General features: G+C 50.8%; 1 protein-coding gene across 1 annotated transcript in view; it reads right to left on the reverse strand.

Moving 5' to 3' along the window:
• The window catches only part of ACTR3 (actin related protein 3), a 65,811-nt gene that overhangs the window by 30,067 nt on the left and 10,488 nt on the right, over window positions 1–25,256 (reverse strand). Inside the window, exon 2 of the mRNA XM_068246335.1 lies at window positions 5,610–5,665. Within this exon, the coding sequence (XP_068102436.1) occupies window positions 5,610–5,665 (56 nt within the window). The remainder of the gene's footprint in view (window positions 1–5,609; window positions 5,666–25,256) is intronic.

The following is a 25,256-nucleotide window of genomic DNA, read 5'->3' on the forward strand; positions in this document are numbered from 1 at the left end:
CACATTATACAGCTCTGTACATAGAGCCAGTCACACCGCTAACTGTCCCTCAGAGAGGTCACATCTAATGTCCTACCACAGTATGCTCTATATTATATATTACACATTATACAGCTCTGTACATAGAGCCAGTCACACCGCTAACTGTGCCTCAGAGGGGTCACATCTAATGTCCTACCACAGCCTATGCTCTATATTATATATTACACATTATACAGCTCTGTACATAGAGCCAGTCACACCGCTAACTGTCCCTCAGAGGGGTCACATCTAATGTCCTACCACAGTCTATGCTGTATATTATATATTACACATTATACAGCTCTGTACATAGAGCCAGTCACACCGCTAACTGTCCCTCAGAGGAGTCACATCTAATGTCCTACCACAGTCTATGCTCTATATTATATATTACACATTATACAGCTCTGTACATAGAGCCAGTCACACCGCTAACTGTCCCTCAGAGGGGTCACATCTAATGTCCTACCACAGCCTATGCTCTATATTATATATTACACATTATACAGCTCTGTACATAGAGCCAGTCACACCACTAACTGTCTCTCAGAGGTGTCACATCTAATATCCTACCACAGTCTATGCTGTATATTATATATTACACATTATACAGCTCTGTACATGGAGCCAGTCACACTACTAACTGTCCCTCAGAGGGGTCACTTCTAATGTCCTACCACAGTCTATGCTGTATATTATATATTACACATTATACAGCTCTGTACATAGAGCCAGTCACACCACTAACTGTCCCTCAGAGGGGTCACATCTAATGTCCTACCACAGTCTATGCTCTATATTATATATTACACATTATACAGCTCTGTACATAGAGCCAGTCACACCGCTAACTGTCCCTCAGAGGGGTCACTTCTAATGTCCTACCACAGTCTATGCTCTATATTATATATTACACATTATACAGCTCTGTACATAGAGCCAGTCACACCGCTAACTGTGACTCAGAGGGGTCACATCTAATGTCCTACCACAGTCTATGCTGTATATTATATATTACACATTATACAGCTCTGTACATAGAGCCAGTCACACCGCTAACTGTCCCTCAGAGGAGTCACATCTAATGTCCTACCACAGTCTATGCTCTATATTATATATTACACATTATACAGCTCTGTACATAGAGCCAGTCACACCGCTAACTGTCCCTCAGAGGGGCCACATCTAATGTCCTACCACAGCCTATGCTCTATATTATATATTACACATTATACAGCTCTGTACATAGAGCCAGTCACACCGCTAACTGTCCCTCAGAGGGGTCACATCTAATGTCCTACCACAGTCTATGCTCTATATTATATATTACACATTATACAGCTCTGTACATAGAGCCAGCCACACCGCTAACTGTCCCTCAGAGGGGTCACATCTAATGTCCTACCACAGTCTATGCTGTATATTATATAATACACATTATACAGCTCTGTACATAGAGCCAGTCACACCGCTAACTGTCCCTCAGAGGGGTCACATCTAATATCCTACCACAGTCTATGCTGTATATTATATATTACACATTATACAGCTCTGTACATAGAGCCAGTCACACCACTAACTGTCCCTCAGAGGAGTCACATCTAATGTCCTACCACAGCCTATGCTCTATATTATATATTACACATTGTACAGCTCTGTACATAGAGCCAGTCACACCACTAACTGTCCCTCAGAGGGGTCACATCTAATGTCCTACCACAGTCTTTGCTGTATATTATATATTACACATTATACAGCTCTGTACATAGAGCCAGTCACACCGCTAACTCTCCCTCAGAGGGGTCACATCTAATGTCCTACCACAGTCTATGCTCTATATTATATATTACACATTATACAGCTCTGTACATAGAGCCAGTCACACCGCTAACTGTCCCTCAGAGGAGTCACATCTAATGTCCTACCACAGTCTATGCTCTATATTATGTATTACACATTATACAGCTCTGTACATAGAGCCAGTCACACCACTAACTGTCCCTCAGAGGAGTCACATCTAATGTCCTACCACAGCCTATGCTGTATATTATATATTACACATTATACAGCTCTGTACATAGAGCCAGTCACACCGCTAACTGTCCCTCAGAGGAGTCACATCTAATGTCCTACCACAGTCTATGCTCTATATTATGTATTACACATTATACAGCTCTGTACATAGAGCCAGTCACACCACTAACTGTCCCTCAGAGGAGTCACATCTAATGTCCTACCACAGTCTATGCTCTATATTATATATTACACATTATACAGCTCTGTACATAGAGCCAGTCACACCGCTAACTGTCCCTCAGAGGGGTCACTTCTAATGTCCTACCACAGTCTATGCTCTATATTATATATTACACATTATACAGCTCTGTACATAGAGCCAGTCACACCGCTAACTGTCCCTCAGAGGGGTCACATCTAATGTCCTACCACAGTCTATGCTCTATATTATATATTACACATTATACAGCTCTGTATATAGAGCCAGTCACACCACTAACTGTCCCTCAGAGGGGTCACATCTAATGTCCTACCACAGTCTATGCTCTATATTATATATTACACATCATACAGCTCTGTACATAGAGCCAGTCACACCACTAACTGTCCCTCAGAGGGGTCACATCTAATGTCCTACCACAGTCTATGCTCTATATTATATATTACACATTATACAGCTCTGTACATAGAGCCAGTCACACCGCTAACTGTCCCTCAGAGGGGTCACATCTAATGTCCTACCACAGTCTATGCTGTATATTATATAATACACATTATACAGCTCTGTACATAGAGCCAGTCACACCGCTAACTGTCCCTCAGAGGGGTCACATCTAATGTCCTACCACAGTCTATGCTCTATATTATATATTACACATTATACAGCTCTGTACATAGAGCCAGTCACACCGCTAACTGTGACTCAGAGGGGTCACATCTAATGTCCTACCACAGTCTATGCTGTATATTATATATTACACATTATACAGCTCTGTACATAGAGCCAGTCACACCGCTAACTGTCCCTCAGAGGAGTCACATCTAATGTCCTACCACAGTCTATGCTCTATATTATATATTACACATCATACAGCTCTGTACATAGAGCCAGTCACACCACTAACTGTCCCTCAGAGGGGTCACATCTAATGTCCTACCACAGTCTATGCTCTATATTATATATTACACATCATACAGCTCTGTACATAGAGCCAGTCACACCACTAACTGTCCCTCAGAGGGGTCACATCTAATGTCCTACCACAGTCTATGCTCTATATTATATATTACACATTATACAGCTCTGTATATAGAGCCAGTCACACCACTAACTGTCCCTCAGAGGGGTCACATCTAATGTCCTACCACAGTCTATGCTCTATATTATATATTACACATCATACAGCTCTGTACATAGAGCCAGTCACACCACTAACTGTCCCTCAGAGGGGTCACATCTAATGTCCTACCACAGTCTATGCTCTATATTATATATTACACATTATACAGCTCTGTACATAGAGCCAGTCACACCGCTAACTGTGACTCAGAGGGGTCACATCTAATGTCCTACCACAGTCTATGCTGTATATTATATATTACACATTATACAGCTCTGTACATAGAGCCAGTCACACCACTAACTGTCCCTCAGAGGGGTCACATCTAATGTCCTACCACAGTCTATGCTCTATATTATATATTACACATTATACAGCTCTGTACATAGAGCCAGTCACACCGCTAACTGTCCCTCAGAGGAGTCACATCTAATGTCCTACCACAGTCTATGCTCTATATTATATATTACACATTATACAGCTCTGTACATAGAGCCAGTCACACCGCTAACTGTCCCTCAGAGGGGCCACATCTAATGTCCTACCACAGCCTATGCTCTATATTATATATTACACATTATACAGCTCTGTACATAGAGCCAGTCACACCGCTAACTGTCCCTCAGAGGGGTCACATCTAATGTCCTACCACAGTCTATGCTCTATATTATATATTACACATTATACAGCTCTGTACATAGAGCCAGCCACACCGCTAACTGTCCCTCAGAGGGGTCACATCTAATGTCCTACCACAGTCTATGCTGTATATTATATAATACACATTATACAGCTCTGTACATAGAGCCAGTCACACCGCTAACTGTCCCTCAGAGGGGTCACATCTAATATCCTACCACAGTCTATGCTGTATATTATATATTACACATTATACAGCTCTGTACATAGAGCCAGTCACACCACTAACTGTCCCTCAGAGGAGTCACATCTAATGTCCTACCACAGCCTATGCTCTATATTATATATTACACATTGTACAGCTCTGTACATAGAGCCAGTCACACCACTAACTGTCCCTCAGAGGGGTCACATCTAATGTCCTACCACAGTCTTTGCTGTATATTATATATTACACATTATACAGCTCTGTACATAGAGCCAGTCACACCGCTAACTGTCCCTCAGAGGGGTCACATCTAATGTCCTACCACAGTCTTTGCTGTATATTATATATTACACATTATACAGCTCTGTACATAGAGCCAGTCACACCACTAACTGTCCCTCAGAGGAGTCACATCTAATGTCCTACCACAGCCTATGCTCTATATTATATATTACACATTATACAGCTCTGTACATAGAGCCAGTCACACCGCTAACTGTCCCTCAGAGGGGTCACATCTAATGTCCTACCACAGTCTTTGCTGTATATTATATATTACACATTATACAGCTCTGTACATAGAGCCAGTCACACCACTAACTGTCCCTCAGAGGGGTCACATCTAATGTCCTACCACAGCCTATGCTGTATATTATATATTACACATTATACAGCTCTGTACATAGAGCCAGTCACACCGCTAACTGTCCCTCAGAGGGGTCACATCTAATGTCCTACCACAGTCTATGCTCTATATTATATATTACACATTATACAGCTCTGTATATAGAGCCAGTCACACCACTAACTGTCCCTCAGAGGGGTCACATCTAATGTCCTACCACAGTCTATGCTCTATATTATATATTACACATTATACAGCTCTGTATATAGAGCCAGTCACACCACTAACTGTCCCTCAGAGGGGTCACATCTAATGTCCTACCACAGTCTATGCTGTATATTATATATTACACATTATACAAAGAGACATGGACACACGGATATACAAAGAGATAAAGACAGGCACAGAGAAAAGGAAAGGTGTTAGGCGCACAGAGGCAGGCAGGTGCACAGAGGCAGGCAGGCACAGAGAGGAAGGCAGGTGTACACAGAGGCAGGCAGGTAGGCACAGAGAGAGATGCACAGAGGCAGGCAGGCACAGAGAGGAAGGCAGGTGTACACAGAGGCAGGCAGGCACAGAGAGGAAGGCAGGTGTACACAGAGGCAGGCAGGCACAGAGAGGAAGGCAGGTGTACACAGAGGCAGGCAGGTAGGCACAGAGAGAGATGCACAGAGGCAGGCAGGCACAGAGAGGAAGGCAGGTGTACACAGAGGCAGGCAGGCACAGAGAGAGATGCACAGAGGCAGTCTGGTGTGCTTACATGATGGGATGATGAACTGGGGCTCGGTGTTTCCAGCATAGCCAAGCTTGGTGTATCTAGAACACAAGATAGATCATGTTAGACATCATTATCTCCAGTATTAGCCTGTAAGCCGGTCCCCATAGCCTCGTGTGACTTAGCAGAGCTGAGGCTGGCCACATGTTCTGTACCTATTCAGTGTGGGACGTGACATCACCTGGTGGGCTGGGCCGAGACCCGGGCTGTGGAGTCCCAAGCCCGAGACCAGGGCTGCGGAGTCCCAAGCCCGAGACCAGGGCTGCGGAGTCCCAAGCCCGAGACCAGGGCTGCGGAGTCCCAAGCCCGAGACCAGGGCTGCGGAGTCCCAAGCCCGAGACCAGGGCTGCGGAGTCCCAAGCCCGAGACCAGGGCTGCGGAGTCCCAAGCCCGAGACCAGGGCTGCGGAGTCCCAAGCCCGAGACCAGGGCTGCGGAGTCCCAAGCCCGAGACCAGGGCTGCGGAGTCCCAAGCCCGAGACCAGGGCTGCGGAGTCCCAAGCCCGAGACCAGGGCTGCGGAGTCCCAAGCCCGAGACCAGGGCTGCGGAGCCCCAAGCCCGAGACCAGGGCTGCGGAGTCCCAAGCCGAGACCAGGGCTGCGGAGTCCCAAGCCGAGTCCAGGGCTGCGGAGCCCCAAGCCGAGACCAGGGCTGCGGAGTCCCAAGCCCGAGACCAGGGCTGCGGAGTCCCAAGCCGAGTCCAGGGCTGCGGAGCCCCAAGCCGAGACCAGGGCTGCGGAGTCCCAAGCCGAGTCCAGGGCTGCGGAGCCCCAAGCCGAGACCAGGGCTGCGGAGCCCGAAGCCGAGACCAGGGCTGCGGAGTCCCAAGCCCGAGACCAGGGCTGCGGAGTCCCAAGCCGAGACCAGGGCTGCGGAGTCCCAAGCCGAGTCCAGGGCTGCGGAGCCCCAAGCCGAGACCAGGGCTGCGGAGTCCCAAGCCCGAGACCAGGGCTGCGGAGTCCCAAGCCGAGACCAGGGCTGCGGAGTCCCAAGCCGAGTCCAGGGCTGCGGAGCCCCAAGCCGAGACCAGGGTTGCGGAGTCCCAAGCCCGAGACCAGGGCTGCGGAGTCCCAAGCCGAGACCAGGGCTGCGGAGTCCCAAGCCGAGTCCAGGGCTGCGGAGTCGGGGCATCTGTGCGCAACTGCTTACAGAATAGGAGGAGGTGAGCTGGTAACAGCCGGGTGCTCATAAAAACTAGCCGGGTGGAGCGCCCGGCTGAAGGACCCTGGAGGAGAACACTGTATAACTTCAGAGAAACCCCGATTATTAGCCCTCCTGATAGTAACCCACGCTAGGGAAGTGGTGTTCACTATTATTCTAATGGGAACATTTTCACATATAAAATTAATTGATTTCAGGAGCAAAGGGAGTGCATACATTTGCATAGTAAATTTGCATAAACCTGCTTCAACGCAGAATTATTTGCATGTCATTGACTATTTGTGACAACCACCCAGCAATCCCATATTACTAGGCCACAGTCACCATGAAGGTTTCATGTGCTAGAGACAAGTCCATGGTATGCACAGTACACGGTTAAGATTGGTTGATGGTGCCCATACATATACAATCCTGATTGTATGCACAATCGGTAAAATAAAAGTATAGATTTCATGCTGGAAATTAGGTATTTGCACTGCCACCACTCTCCTGAAACTGAAGGGAGGGAAACTCCAGCTAGCTAATCCGAGAAGGAAGAAACGGTTATTTGCAACCTAACTAGCCAAACAACAATTTATAAGAAAACAATGCGGTAGTATGACTCTCCGGAGGGCAGATTCGGTTGCCGCGGTCTGATTGTGCATAATCAGGTTATACCGGGGTGACGGCGGGCGCACAAACAGCGGTGGGGTGAAACATACTCACTTGCCGGGGTCCTACGCGTGTACTACATACCTCTTCCTCCTTCCTGTTCTTGCTTTCCATCTCCCTGAAACAGCGCCCCCTGGGATCTGTTACAGGAGATGGAAGGCAAGGACAGGAAGAAGAAAGAAGTACATGCGTGCAGGACCCCGGGCAAGTGAGCATTTGCTTCACCCCGCTGCTGCTCCCCCCCACCTGGCTCTCTATACTGCAGACATATATTCCTGGCTAACAATACTGCGGCCACCTATTACTGGCTATCTATACTGCGGCCACCTATTACTGGCTACGCCTATTCCTGGCTACCTATACTGTGGCCACTTATTCCTGGCTACACCTATCCCTGGTTACCTATACTGCGGCCACCTATTACTGGCTACGCCTATTCCTGGCTACCTATACTGCGGCCATGTATTCCTGGCTACACCTATTCCTGGCTACCTATACTGCGGCCACCTATTACTGGCCACACCTATTCCTGGTTACCTATACTACGTCCACTTATTCCTGGCTGCACCTATCCCTGGTTACCTATACAGCGGTCACCTATTACTGGCTACGCCTATTCCTGGCTACCTATACTGTGGCCACTTATTCCTGGCTACACCTTTTCCTGGCTACCTATACAGCGGTCACCTATTACTGGCTACGCCTATCCCTGGCTACCTATACTGTGGCCACTTATTCCTGGCTACACCTATCCCTGGTTACCTATACAGCGGTCACCTATTACTGGCTACCTATACTGCGGCCACCTATTACTAGCTACACCTATCCCTGGCTATCTATACTGCAGCCACCTATCCCTGGCTATCTATACTGCGGCCATGTATTCCTGGCTACACCTATTCCTGGCTACCTATACTGCGGCCACCTATTACTGGCTACGCCTATCCCTGGCTACCTATACTGCGGCCACCTATTCTTGGCTACACCTATCCATGTCTACTAATACTGCGGCAACCTACTGGCTGCACCTATTCCTGGCCACCTAATACTAGCTACACCTATCCCTGGCTACCTATACTGGCTACACCTATAAATGTCTACCTATACTGCGGCCACCTATTACTGGCTACACCTATCCCTGGCTACCTATACTGGCTACACCTATCCATGTCTACCTATACTGCGGCCACCTATTACTGGCTACACCTATCCCTGGCTACCTATACTGGCTACACCTATCCATGTCTACCTATACTGCGGCCACCTATTACTGGCTACACCTATCCCTGGCTACCTATACTGGCTACACCTATCCATGTCTACCTATACTGCGGCCACCTATTACTGGCTGCACCTATCCCTGGCTACCTATGCTGCGAGCACCACCTACTACTGGCTACACCTAACCTGGCCACCTTTGCTGCGAGCACCTATTACTGGCTACACCTATCCCTGGCTACCTATGCTGCGGCCACCTACTACTGGCTACACCTATCCCTGGCTACTTATGCTGCGAACACCTATTACTGGCTACACCTATCCCTGGCCACCTATGCTGTGACCACCTACTACTGGCTACACCTATCCCTGACTACCTATGCTGCGAGCACCTATTACTGGCTACCTATACTGCGGCCATGTATTCCTGGCTACCTATACTGCGTCCACCTATTGCTGGCTACACGTATTCCTAGCTACCTATACTACGGCTACCTATTACTGGCTACGCCTATCCCTGGCTACCTATACTGCGTCCACCTATTACTGGCTACACCTATCCCTGGCTACCTATACTGTGGCCACTTATTCCTGGCTACACCGATCCCTGGTTACCTATACAGCGGTCACCTATTACTGGCTACGCCTATCCCTGGCTACCTATACTGTGGCCACTTATTCCTGGCTACACCTATCCCTGGTTACCTATACAGCGGTCACCTATTACTGGCTACCTATACTGCGGCCACCTATTACTAGCTACACCTATCCCTGACTATCTATACTGCAGCCACCTATCCCTGGCTATCTATACTGCGGCCATGTATTCCTGGCTACACCTATTCCTGGCTACCTATACTGCGGCCACCTATTACTGGCTACGCCTATCCCTGGCTACCTATACTGTGGCCACCTATTACTGGCTACAAATATCCATGTCTACCAATACTGCGGCAACCTACTGGCTGCACCTATTCCTGGCCACCTAATACTAGCTACACCTATCCCTGGCTGCCTATACTGCGGTCACCTATTACTCGTTACACCTATCCCTGGCTACCTATACTGGCTACACCTATCCATGTCTACCTATACTGCGGCCACCTATTACTGGCTACACCTATCCCTGGCTACCTATACTGGCTACACCTATCCCTGGCTACCTATACTGGCTACACCTATCCATGTCTAACTATACTGCGGCCACCTATTACTGGCTGCACCTATCCCTGGCCACCTATGCTGCGAGCACCTATTACTGCCTACACCTATTCCTGGCTACCTATACTGCGGCCATGTATTCCTGGCTACCTATACTGCGTACATCTGTTACTGGCTACACGTATTCCTGGCTACCTATATTGCGTCCACCTATTACTTGCTACACCTATTCCTGGCTACCTATACTGCGTCCACCTATTACTGGCTACACCTATTCCTGGCTACCTATACTGCGGCCATGTATTCCTGGCTACACCTATTCCTGGCTACCTATGCTGCGGCCACCTATTACTGGCTACACCTATTCCTGGCTACCTATACTGCGGTCATGTATTCCTGGCTACACCTATTCCTGGCTACCTATACTGCGGCCATGTATTCCTGGCTACACCTATTCCTGGCTACCTATGCTGCGGCCACCTATTACTGGCTACCTATACTGCGGCCATGTATTCCTGGCTACACCTATCCCTGGTTACCTATACTGCGGCCACCTACTACTGGCTACAGAGGGGGGCCCCGGGTCCAAATAATTGTATAAAACCGTAATACCGTGGTATTTTTTTGGACGGTTATCATATAGTGGAATTTCATACCGTTGCAACCCTAATCTACACAGGAGCCCCCCTCCTTCCTCCATACACGGCTATTACTGTCACAGAACGTGGGTTGTACTGAAAAGAAAGTAGCTGCTGACTGTGACTCACCACTGACAGGAAGAGAGAGAAACAAGAACCCACAAAGCTCAACAGAGCCGAGCTCAGCACACATTCCACTCATCCAATGCAGCAGTAACCAGGCCGAGCATCTCACACATGCCTGAAACATACTGCACTGCCAACGGCAACCCTCCTCGAGCTGCCCCCAGTCTATCCCCGGCTACAGCTTCCCGCACTGTCCCCAGCCTATCCCCGGCTACAGCCTCCCCGCACTGCCCCCAGCCTATCCCCGGCTACAGCCTCCCGCGCTTCCCCCAGCCTGTCCCCGGCTACAGCCTCCCGCGCTGCCCCCAGCCTGTCCCCGGCTACAGCCTCCCGCGCTGCCCCCAGCCTGTCCCCGGCTACAGCCTCCCGCGCTGCCCCCAGCCTGTCCCCGGCTACAGCCTCCCGCGCTGACCCCTATACTATCCCCGGCTACAGCCTCCCGCGCCGCCGCCGCCCCCCGGCTACAGCCTCCCGCGCCGCCGCCGCCCCCCGGCTACAGCCTCCCGCGCCGCCGCCCCCCGGCTACAGCCTCCCGCGCCGCCGCCCCCCGGCTACAGCCTCCCGCGCCGCCGCCGCCCCCCGGCTACAGCCTCCCGCGCCGCCGCCGCCCCCCGGCTACAGCCTCCCGCGCCGCCGCCGCCCCCCGGCTACAGCCTCCCGCGCCGCCGCCGCCCCCCGGCTACAGCCTCCCGCGCCGGCCCCCAGCCTGTCCCCGGCTACAGCCTCCCGCGCCGGCCCCCAGCCTGTCCCCGGCTACAGCCTCCCGCGCCGGCCCCCAGCCTGTCCCCGGCTACAGCCTCCCGCGCAACCGCCGCCCCCAGCTACAGCCTCCCGCGCCGCCGCCGCCCCCAGCTACAGCCTCCAGCTACAGCCTCCCGGCTACAGCCGCCGCCCCCAGCTACAGCCTCCAGCTCCAGCCTCCCGCACTGCCCCCCGGCTACAGCCTCCCGCACTGCCCCCCCCCCAGCTACAGCCTCCACCGCCGCCGCCGCTACAACATCCAATATTCAGTAAGTGAGTTTGTAGTTTTACAGTTGAGTAATCAAACAAAAGTTCGCTTTCTCAAAACAGAAAGTAGAAAGTATTTGTGATAATTCAGGTTGGAATGATCTCCAAGATGTCTCCCACAATGCATCACTGCTGAATATATGCAAATTAACCATTGTCATCCTTAGAAGCTAAACACACCTCCAGGACCGCTGGAATGCAATGATGTGTCAGCTTGTTAATTTGTACAGAGCCATAATAATCCAACGTGCATACAGACTGTTTCGGATTGGTTGATCCTCATCAGTGTAATCAATAAACCGACCAATCATTGACCTTTCCAAGCTCAGCAATTCTGTGCAATATTCAGCTATGAGCTGGGATGGTTGATAATTTGAGTAGAAGCTTTATTAGTCAGCATCTGCAGCACACATACAGGCATACACAGACAGGCAGAGAGAGAGAGAGAGAGAGAGAGAGACACACACAGGCAGAGAGACACACACACACATACAGGCAGACACACACACAAGCATACACAGTTATGTGGTACACACACAGACGCAGACGCACACGCGCACACACACGCGCACACACACACAACCATACACAGACAGGCAGAGACAGAGACAGACAGACACACACACACACACACACACACACACACACACACACACACACAGGCAGAGAGACACACACACACAGACAGGCAGAGAGACACACACACACACACAGGCAGAGAGACACACACACACACAGGCAGAGAGACACACACACACACACAAGCATACACAGACAGGCAGAGACACACACACACAGGCAGAGACACACACACACAGGCAGAGACACACACACACAGGCAGAGACACACACACACAGGCAGAGACACACACACACAGGCAGAGACACACACACACAGGCAGAGACACACACACACACACACACACACACACACACACACACACACACACACACACACACACACACACACACACACACACACACACACACACACACACACACACACACACACACACACACACACACACACACACACACACACACACACACACACTTCCTGTTCAGCATATGCAGAAGTTCAGCAGATAACTTCCTTGTATTCCTTATAAGAACATGAAACAAGGCAGGAAACTGGTGTGCAACCTGCAGAGGTCTCCTCCGTACACCTGGAATGTCTCCACTGCCAATAACCAGCGCATTCCTGACGACTTATCAGTCCAGACATGTTACACACCTTCTGTATACACTCTGCACATAGCTGCCCGGTCTCTATCCACTCTGCACATAGCTGCCTGCTCTCTATACACTCTGCACATAGCTGCCCGGTCTCTATACACTCTGCACATGGCTGCCTGCTCTCTATACACTCTGCACATAGCTGCCCGGTCTCTATACACTCTGCACATAGCTGCCCGGTCTCTATACACTCTGCACATAGCTGCCTGGTCTCTATACACTCTGCACATGGCTGCCCGGTCTCTATACACTCTGCACATAGCTGCCCGGTCTCTATCCACTCTGCACATAGCTGCCCGCTCTCTATACACTCTGCACATGGCTGCCTGCTCTCTATACACTCTGCACATGGCTGCCCGCTCTCTATACACTCTGCACATAGCTGCCCGGTCTCTATACACTCTGCACATAGCTGCCCGCTCTCTATACACTCTGCACATAGCTGCCCGCTCTCTATACACTCTGCACATAGCTGCCCGGTCTCTATACACTCTGCACATAGCCGCCTGCTCTCTATACACTCTGCACATAGCTGCCCGCTCTCTATACACTCTGCACATGGCTGCCTGGTCTCTATACACCCTGCACATAGCTGCCCGCTCTCTATACACTCTGCACATAGCTGCCCGCTCTCTATACACTCTGCACATAGCTGCCCGCTCTCTATACACTCTGCACATAGCTGCCCGGTCTCTATCCACTCTGCACATAGCTGCCCGGTCTCTATCCACTCTGCACATAGCTGCCCGGTCTCTATACACTCTGCACATAGCTGCCCGCTCTCTATACACTCTGCACATAGCTGCCCGGTCTCTATCCACTCTGCACATAGCTGCCTGCTCTCTATACACTCTGCACATAGCTGCCTGCTCTCTATACACCCTGCACATAGCTGCCCGGTCTCTATACACCCTGCACATAGCTGCCCGGTCTCTATACACTCTGCACATAGCTGCCCGCTCTCTATACACTCTGCACATAGCTGCCCGGTCTCTATCCACTCTGCACATAGCTGCCCGGTCTCTATACACTCTGCACATAGCTGCCCGGTCTCTATACACCCTGCACATAGCTGCCCGGTCTCTATACACTCTGCACATAGCTGCCCGGTCTCTATACACTCTGCACATAGCTGCCCGCTCTCTATACACTCTGCACATAGCTGCCTGCTCTCTATACACTCTGCACATAGCTGCCCGGTCTCTATACACTCTGCACATAGCTGCCCGGTCTCTATACACCCTGCACATAGCTGCCCGGTCTCTATACACTCTGCACATAGCTGCCCGGTCTCTATACACTCTGCACATAGCTGCCCGCTCTCTATACACTCTGCACATAGCTGCCTGCTCTCTATACACTCTGCACATAGCTGCCCGCTCTCTATACACTCTGCACATAGCTGCCCGGTCTCTATACACTCTGCACATAGCTGCCCGGTCTCTATACACTCTGCACATAGCTGCCCGGTCTCTATACACTCTGCACATAGCTGCCTGGTCTCTATACACTCTGCACATAGCTGCCCGGTCTCTATACACTCTGCACATAGCTGCCCGCTCTCTATACACTCTGCACATAGCTGCCCGCTCTCTATACACTCTGCACATAGCTGCCCGCTCTCTATACACTCTGCACATAGCTGCCCGCTCTCTATACACTCTGCACATAGCTGCCCGGTCTCTATACACTCTGCACATAGCTGCCTGCTCTCTATACATCCTGCACATAGCTGCCCGGTCTCTATACACTCTGCACATAGCTGCCCGGTCTCTATACACTCTGCACATAGCTGCCCGCTCTCTATACACCCTGCACATAGCTGCTCGCTCTCTATACACCCTGCACATAGCTGCCCGGTCTCTATCCACTCTGCACATAGCTGCCTGCTCTCTATACACTCTGCACATAGCTGCCCGGTCTCTATACACTCTGCACATAGCTGCCCGCTCTCTATACACTCTGCACATAGCTGCCCGCTCTCTATACACTCTGCACATAGCTGCCCGCTCTCTATACACTCTGCACATAGCTGCCCGCTCTCTATACACTCTGCACATAGCTGCCCGCTCTCTATACACTCTGCACATAGCTGCCCGGTCTCTATACACTCTGCACATAGCTGCCCGCTCTCTATCCACTCTGCACATAGCTGCCCGGTCTCTATCCACTCTGCACATAGCTGCCCGGTCTCTATACACTCTGCACATAGCTGCCCGGTCTCTATACACCCTGCACATAGCTGCCCGGTCTCTATACACTCTGCACATAGCTGCCCGGTCTCTATACACTCTGCACATAGCTGCCCGCTCTCTATACACTCTGCACATAGCTGCCCGCTCTCTATACACTCTGCACATAGCTGCCCGGTCTCTATACACTCTGCACATAGCTGCCCGCTCTCTATACACTCTGCACATAGCTGCCTGCTCTCTATACACTCTGCACATAGCTGCCCGGTCTCTATCCACTCTGCACATAGCTGCCTGCTCTCTATACACTCTGCACATAGCTGCCCGGTCTCTATACACTCTGCACATAGCTGCCCGCTCTCTATACACTCTGCACATGGCTGCCTGCTCTCTATACATCCTGCACATAGCTGCCCGGTCCCTATACACTCTGCACATAGCTGCCCGCTCTCTATACACTCTGCACATAGCTGCCCGCTCTCTATACACTCTGCACATAGCTGCCTGGTCTCTATACACTCTGCACATAGCTGCCCGGTCTCTATACACTCTGCACATAGCTGCCCGCTCTCTATACACCCTGCACATAGCTGCTCGCTCTCTATACACCCTGCACATAGCTGCCCGGTCTCTATCCACTCTGCACATAGCTGCCTGCTCTCTATACACTCTGCACATAGCTGCCCGGTCTCTATACACTCTGCACATAGCTGCCCGCTCTCTATACACTCTGCACATAGCTGCCCGCTCTCTATACACTCTGCACATAGCTGCCCGCTCTCTATACACTCTGCACATAGCTGCCCGCTCTCTATACACTCTGCACATAGCTGCCCGCTCTCTATACACTCTGCACATAGCTGCCCGCTCTCTATACACTCTGCACATAGCTGCCCGCTCTCTATACACTCTGCACATAGCTGCCCGCTCTCTATACACTCTGCACATAGCTGCCCGCTCTCTATACACTCTGCACATAGCTGCCTGCTCTCTATACACTCTGCACATAGCTGCCCGGTCTCTATACACTCTGCACATAGCTGCCTGCTCTCTATACACTCTGCACATAGCTGCCCGGTCTCTATACACTCTGCACATAGCTGCCCGCTCTCTATACACTCTGCACATAGCTGCCTGCTCTCTATACACTCTGCACATAGCTGCCCGGTCTCTATACACTCTGCACATAGCTGCCCGGTCTCTATCCACTCTGCACATAGCTGCCCGGTCTCTATACACCCTGCACATAGCTGCCCGGTCTCTATACACTCTGCACATAGCTGCCCGCTCTCTATACACTCTGCACATAGCTGCCCGCTCTCTATACACTCTGCACATAGCTGCCCGCTCTCTATACACTCTGCACATAGCTGCCCGGTCTCTATACACTCTGCACATAGCTGCCCGGTCTCTATACACTCTGCACATAGCTGCCTGCTCTCTATACACTCTGCACATGGCTGCCTGCTCTCTATACACTCTGCACATAGCTGCCCGGTCTCTATACACTCTGCACATAGCTGCCCGGTCTCTATACACTCTGCACATAGCTGCCTGCTCTCTATACACTCTGCACATAGCTGCCCGGTCTCTATCCACTCTGCACATAGCTGCCCGGTCTCTATACACTCTGCACATAGCTGCCCGGTCTCTATCCACTCTGCACATAGCTGCCCGGTCTCTATCCACTCTGCACATAGCTGCCTGCTCTCTATACACTCTGCACATCGCTGCCTGCTCTCTATACACTCTGCACATAGCTGCCCGCTCTCTATACACTCTGCACATAGCTTCCTGCTCTCTATACACTCTGCACATCGCTGCCCGCTCTCTATACACTCTGCACATAGCTGCCCGCTCTCTATACACTCTGCACATAGCTGCCCGCTCTCTATACACTCTGCACATAGCTGCCCGCTCTCTATACACTCTGCACATAGCTGCCCGCTCTCTATACACTCTGCACATAGCTGCCCGCTCTCTATACACTCTGCACATAGCTGCCCGCTCTCTATACACTCTGCACATAGCTGCCCGCTCTCTATACACTCTGCACATAGCTGCCCGCTCTCTATACACTCTGCACATAGCTGCCTGCTCTCTATACACTCTGCACATAGCTGCCCGGTCTCTATACACTCTGCACATAGCTGCCCGGTCTCTATACACTCTGCACATAGCTGCCCGGTCTCTATACACTCTGCACATAGCTGCCCGGTCTCTATACACTCTGCACATAGCTGCCTGCTCTCTATACCCTCTGCACATAGCTGCCTGCTCTCTATACACTCTGCACATAGCTGCCCGGTCTCTATACACTCTGCACATAGCTGCCCGGTCTCTATACACTCTGCACATAGCTGCCCGCTCTCTATACACTCTGCACATAGCTGCCCGGTCTCTATACACTCTGCACATAGCTGCCCGCTCTCTATACACTCTGCACATAGCTGCCTGGTCTCTATACACTCTGCACATGGCTGCCTGGTCTCTATACACTCTGCACATAGCTGCCCGCTCTCTATACACTCTGCACATAGCTGCCTGCTCTCTATACACTCTGCACATAGCTGCCCGCTCTCTATACACTCTGCACATAGCTGCCCGCTCTCTATACACTCTGCACATAGCTGCCCGCTCTCTATACACTCTGCACATAGCTGCCCGCTCTCTATACACTCTGCACATAGCTGCCCGCTCTCTATACACTCTGCACATAGCTGCCCGCTCTCTATACACTCTGCACATAGCTGCCCGCTCTCTATACACTCTGCACATAGCTGCCCGCTCTCTATACACTCTGCACATAGCTGCCCGCTCTCTATACACTCTGCACATAGCTGCCCGCTCTCTATACACTCTGCACATAGCTGCCCGCTCTCTATACCCTCTGCACATAGCTGCCCGCTCTCTATACACTCTGCACATAGCTGCCCGCTCTCTATACACTCTGCACATAGCTGCCCGCTCTCTATACACTCTGCACATAGCTGCCCGCTCTCTATACACTCTGCACATAGCTGCCCGCTCTCTATACACTCTGCACATAGCTGCCCGCTCTCTATACACTCTGCACATAGCTGCCCGGTCTCTATACACTCTGCACATAGCTGCCCGGTCTCTATACACCCTGCACATAGCTGCCCGGTCTCTATACACTCTGCACATAGCTGCCTGGTCTCTATACACTCTGCACATGGCTGCCTGGTCTCTATACACTCTGCACATAGCTGCCTGCTCTCTATACACTCTGCACATGGCTGCCTGCTCTCTATACACTCTGCACATGGCTGCCTGCTCTCTATACACTCTGCACATAGCTGCCTGGTCTCTATACACTCTGCACATAGCTGCCTGGTCTCTATACACTCTGCACATGGCTGCCTGCTCTCTATACACTCTGCACATAGCTGCCCGGTCTCTATACACTCTGCACATAGCTGCCTGCTCTCTATACACTCTGCACATAGCTGCCCGGTCTCTATACACTCTGCACATAGCTGCCCGGTCTCTATACACTCTGCACATGGCTGCCTGCTCTCTATACATCCTGCACATAGCTGCCCGGTCCCTATACACTCTGCACATAGCTGCCCGGTCTCTATACACTCTGCACATAGCTGCCCGGTCTCTATACACTCTGCACATGGCTGCCTGCTCTCTATACACTCTGCACATAGCTGCCCGGTCTCTATACACTCTGCACATAGCTGCCCGGTCTCTATACACTCTGCACATAGCTGCCCGCTCTCTATACACTCTGCACATAGCTGCCCGCTCTCTATACACTCTGCACATAGCTGCCCGCTCTCTATACACTCTGCACATAGCTGCCCGGTCTCTATACACTCTGCACATAGCTGCCCGGTCTCTATACACTCTGCACATAGCTGCCCGCTCTCTATACACTCTGCACATAGCTGCCCGGTCTCTATACACTCTGCACATAGCTGCCCGGTCTCTATACACTCTGCACATAGCTGCCTGCTCTCTATACCCTCTGCACATAGCTGCCTGCTCTCTATACACTCTGCACATAGCTGCCCGCTCTCTATACACTCTGCACATAGCTGCCCGGTCTCTATACACTCTGCACATAGCTGCCCGGTCTCTATACACTCTGCACATAGCTGCCCGGTCTCTATACACTCTGCACATAGCTGCCCGGTCTCTATACACTCTGCACATAGCTGCCCGGTCTCTATACACTCTGCACATAGCTGCCTGGTCTCTATACACTCTGCACATGGCTGCCTGGTCTCTATACACTCTGCACATGGCTGCCTGGTCTCTATACACTCTGCACATGGCTGCCTGCTCTCTATACACTCTGCACATAGCTGCCTGCTCTCTATACACTCTGCACATAGCTGCCCGGTCTCTATACACTCTGCACATAGCTGCCCGGTCTCTATACACTCTGCACATGGCTGCCTGCTCTCTATACATCCTGCACATAGCTGCCCGGTCCCTATACACTCTGCACATAGCTGCCCGGTCTCTATACACTCTGCACATAGCTGCCCGGTCTCTATACACTCTGCACATAGCTGCCCGGTCTCTATACACTCTGCACATAGCTGCCCGGTCTCTATACACTCTGCACATAGCTGCCCGCTCTCTATACACTCTGCACATAGCTGCCCGCTCTCTATACACTCTGCACATAGCTGCCCGGTCTCTATACACTCTGCACATGGCTGCCTGCTCTCTATACATCCTGCACATAGCTGCCCGGTCCCTATACACTCTGCACATAGCTGCCCGGTCTCTATACACTCTGCACATAGCTGCCCGGTCTCTATACACTCTGCACATAGCTGCCCGGTCTCTATACACTCTGCACATAGCTGCCCGGTCTCTATACACTCTGCACATAGCTGCCTGGTCTCTATACACTCTGCACATGGCTGCCCGGTCTCTATACACTCTGCACATAGCTGCCCGGTCTCTATACACTCTGCACATAGCTGCCCGCTCTCTATACACTCTGCACATAGCTGCCCGGTCTCTATACACTCTGCACATAGCTGCCCGGTCTCTATACACTCTGCACATAGCTGCCTGCTCTCTATAGACTCTGCACATAGCTGCCCGGTCCCTATACACTCTGCACATAGCTGCCCGGTCTCTATACACTCTGCACATGGCTGCCTGCTCTCTATGCAGAACGAGAATCAGCTTTATTCGCCAAGTGCGACAGGTGCCGCACCCGGAATTATTTGTGGACACATGGCAGACATAGATGGTAGTGCGTGTTAACAGCATCAGTAGTAGCTACATAGGAATGCAACAGTATGACAACAACAATATAGGAATACAACAGTTAACAGCGACAATATAACAACAACATTGATAAAAACAGTAACAAAGCATAGTGTGGCTGAACAGCCCCATTGTGCCAGAGTTAGCGTGATACGATTGTAACACGTGGAACGGTGGGACAGTGTGGACTACAGGCATGCACGCATGCTCTCAGTCGTTGAGTAGGAGAACTGCCTGGGGGAAGAAGGTGTTTCTGTGCCTGGTTGGCTGCCTGCTCGCTATACACTCTGCACGTGGCTGCCTGCTCTCTATACACTCTGCACGTGGCTGCCTGCTCTCTATACACTCTGCACGTGGCTGCCTGCTCTCTATACACTCTGCACGTGGCTGCCTGCTCTCCATACACTCTGCACGTGGCTGCCTGCTCTCTATACACTCTGCACGTGGCTGCCTGCTCTCTATACACTCTGCACGTGGCTGCCTGCTCTCTATACACTCTGCACGTGGCTGCCTGCTCTCTATACACTCTGCACGTGGCTGCCTGCTCTCTATACACTCTGCACGTGGCTGATTGCTCTCTATACACTCTGCACGTGGCTGCCTGCTCTCTATACACTCTGCACGTGGCTGCCTGCTCTCTATACACTCTGCACATAGCTGCCTCTATAACCCTCTATACAGCACGTCTGTATGACTATACAATGTACAAGCAATCCTGACATAGTAAACCCTGCGTGGAACCTGGTTTACAAGCATAGGGACCGGTTCCCTCTGGCAGGATGCACAGCCGCAGTGATGAGCACGGCTACAGGGATTCTGCTGTGTGCTGCGGTAATTTGCCGGCATGCTTCGGATGGCAGGGCTATCGGTGGAATAGGCAGCATTCACCCGCTCACACCGCTAGCAGGGAGAGGCTGCAGACTGCTCAGCAGTGGAGATACGCCCCAGCCCATTACATGTGTGTAATCCAAGCACTCACATCACAGCACATGTAACACAAGTGACGAGATCTGAGAGCACTGGAGATCACAGCTCATGTAACAAGTGACCAGATCTGAGAGCACTGGAGATCACAGCACATGTAACACCAGTGACCAGATCTGAGAGCACTGGAGATCACAGCACATGTAACACAAGTGACCAGATCTGAGAGCACTGGAGATCACAGCACATGTAACACAAGTGACCAGATCAGAGAGCACTGGACATCACAGCACATGTAACACAAGTGACCAGATCTGAGAGCACTGGAGATCACAGCACATGTAACACAAGTGACCAGATCTGAGAGCACTGGAGATCACAGCACATGTAACAGAAACACCAGTGACCAGATCTGAGAGCACTGGAGACCACAGCACATGTAACAAGTGACCAGATCTGAGAGCACTGGAGATCACAGCACATGTAACAAGTGACCAGATCTGAGAGCACTGGAGATCACAGCACATGTAACACCAGTGACCAGATCTGAGAGCACTGGAGATCACAGCACATGTAACACAAGTGACCAGATCTGAGAGCACTGGAGATCACAGCACATGTAACACAAGTGACCAGATCAGAGAGCACTGGACATCACAGCACATGTAACACAAGTGACCAGATCTGAGAGCACTGGAGATCACAGCACATGTAACACAAGTGACAAGATCTGAGAGCACTGGAGATCACAGCACATGTAACAGAAACACCAGTGACCAGATCTGAGAGCACTGGAGACCACAGCACATGTAACAAGTGACCAGATCTGAGAGCACTGGAGATCACAGCACATGTAACACCAGTGACCAGATCTGAGAGCACTGGAGATCACAGCACATGTAACACAAGTGACCAGATCTGAGAGCACTGGAGATCACAGCACATGTAACACAAGTGACCAGATCAGAGAGCACTGGACATCACAGCACATGTAACACAAGTGACCAGATCTGAGAGCACTGGAGATCACAGCACATGTAACACAAGTGACCAGATCTGAGAGCACTGGAGATCACAGCACATGTAACAGAAACACCAGTGACCAGATCTGAGAGCACTGGAGACCACAGCACATGTAACAAGTGACCAGATCTGAGAGCACTGGAGATCACAGCACATGTAACACCAGTGACCAGATCTGAGAGCACTGGAGATCACAGCACATGTAACACAAGTGACCAGATCTGAGAGCACTGGAGATCACAGCACATGTAACACAAGTGACCAGATCTGAGAGCACTGGAGATCACAGCACATGTAACAAGTGACCAGATCTGAGAGCACTGGAGACCACAGCACATGTAACACAAGTGACCAGATCTGAGAGCACTGGAGATCACAGCTCATGTAACACAAGTGACCAGATCTGAGAGCACTGGAGATCACAGAACATGTAACACAAGTGACCAGATCTGAGAGCACTGGAGACCACAGCACATGTAACACAAGTGACCAGATCTGAGAGCACTGGAGATCACAGCACATGTAACAGAAACACAAGTGACCAGATCAGAGAGCACTGGAGATCACAGCACATGTAACACAAGTGACCAGATCTGAGAGCACTGGAGATCACAGCACATGTAACAGAAACACCAGTGACCAGATCTGAGAGCACTGGAGACCACAGCACATGTAACACAAGTGACCAGATCTGAGAGCACTGGAGATCACAGCACATGTAACAAGTGACCAGATCTGAGAGCACTGGAGATCACAGCACATGTAACAGTAACACAAGTGACCAGATCTGAGAGCACTGGAGATCACAGCACATGTAACACAAGTGACCAGATCTGAGAGCACTGGAGATCACAGCACATGTAACACAAGTGACCAGATCTGAGAGCACTGGAGATCACAGCACATGTAACACAAGTGCCCAGATCTGAGAGCACTGGAGATCACAGCACATGTAACAAGTGACCAGATCTGAGATCACTGGAGATCACAGCACATGTAACAAGTGACCAGATCTGAGAGCAGTGGAGATCACAGCACATGTAACACCAGTGACCAGATCTGAGAGCACTGGAGATCACAGCACATGTAACACCAGTGACCAGATCTGAGAGCACTGGAGATCACAGCACATGTAACACAAGTGACCAGATCTGAGAGCACTGGAGACCACAGCACATGTAACACAAGTGACCAGATCTGAGAGCACTGGAGATCACAGCACATGTAACAGAAACACAAGTGACCAGATCAGAGAGCACTGGAGATCACAGCACATGTAACACAAGTGCCCAGATCAGAGAGCACTGGAGATCACAGCACATGTAACAATAACACAAGTGACCAGATCTGAGAGCACTGGAGATCACAGCACATGTAACACCAGTGACCAGATCAGAGAGCACTGGAGATCACAGCACATGTAACACAAGTGACCAGATCAGAGAGCACTGGAGATCACAGCACATGTAACACCAGTGACCAGATCAGAGAGCACTGGAGATCACAGCACATGTAACACAAGTGACCAGATCTGAGAGCACTGGAGATCACAGCACATGTAACACAAGTGACCAGATCTGAGAGCACTGGAGACCACAGCTCATGTAACAAGTGACCAGATCTGAGAGCACTGGAGATCACAGCACATGTAACACAAGTGACCAGATCAGAGAGCACTGGAGACCACAGCACATGTAACAGTAACACAAGTGACCAGATCTGAGAGCACTGGAGATCACAGCACATGTAACACCAGTGACCAGATCTGAGAGCACTGGAGATCACAGCACATGTAACACAAGTGACCAGATCTGAGAGCACTGGAGACCACAGCTCATGTAACACAAGTGACCAGATCTGAGATCACTGGAGATCACAGCACATGTAACACAAGTGACCAGATCTGAGAGCACTGGAGATCACAGCCCATGTAACACCAGTGACCAGATCTGAGATCACTGGAGATCACAGAACATGTAACACAAGTGACCAGATCTGAGAGCACTGGAGATCACAGCACATGTAACACAAGTGACCAGATCTGAGAGCACTGGAGATCACAGCCCATGTAACACCAGTGACCAGATCAGAGAGCACTGGAGATCACAGCCCATGTAACACAAGTGACCAGATCTGAGCGCACTAGAGATCACAGCACATGTAACACAAGTGACCAGATCTGAGAACACTGGAGATCACAGCTCATGTAACACAAGTGACCAGATCTGAGAGCACTGGAGACCACAGCACATGTAACACAAGTGACCAGATCTGAGAGCACTGGAGATCACAGCACATGTAACACAAGTGACCAGATCAGAGAGCACTGGAGATCACAGCACATGTAACACAAGTGACCAGATCAGAGAGCACTGGAGATCACAGCCCATGTAACACAAGTGACCAGATCTGAGAGCACTGGAGATCACAGCTCATGTAACACAAGTGACCAGATCTGAGAGCACTGGAGACCACAGCACATGTAACACCAGTGACCAGATCTGAGAGCACTGGAGATCACAGCACATGTAACACAAGTGACCAGATCTGAGAGCACTGGAGATCACAGCACATGTAACACAAGTGACCAGATCTGAGAGCACTGGAGACCACAGCTCATGTAACAAGTGACCAGATCTGAGAGCACTGGAGATCACAGCACATGTAACACAAGTGACCAGATCTGAGAGCACTGGAGATCACAGCACATGTAACAAGTGACCAGATCTGAGAGCACTGGAGATCACAGCACATGTAACAAGTGACCAGATCTGAGAGCACTGGAGATCACAGCACATGTAACACAAGTGACCAGATCTGAGAGCACTGGAGATCACAGCACATGTAACACAAGTGACCAGATCTGAGAGCACTGGAGATCACAGCACATGTAACACAAGTGACCAGATCTGAGAGCACTGGAGATCACAGCACATGTAACACAAGTGACCAGATCAGAGAGCACTGGAGATCACAGCACATGTAACACAAGTGACCAGATCTGAGAGCACTGGAGATCACAGCACATG

Source organism: Hyperolius riggenbachi, chromosome 7 (assembly GCF_040937935.1).
Source record: "Hyperolius riggenbachi isolate aHypRig1 chromosome 7, aHypRig1.pri, whole genome shotgun sequence".
Taxonomy (NCBI): domain Eukaryota; kingdom Metazoa; phylum Chordata; class Amphibia; order Anura; family Hyperoliidae; genus Hyperolius; species Hyperolius riggenbachi.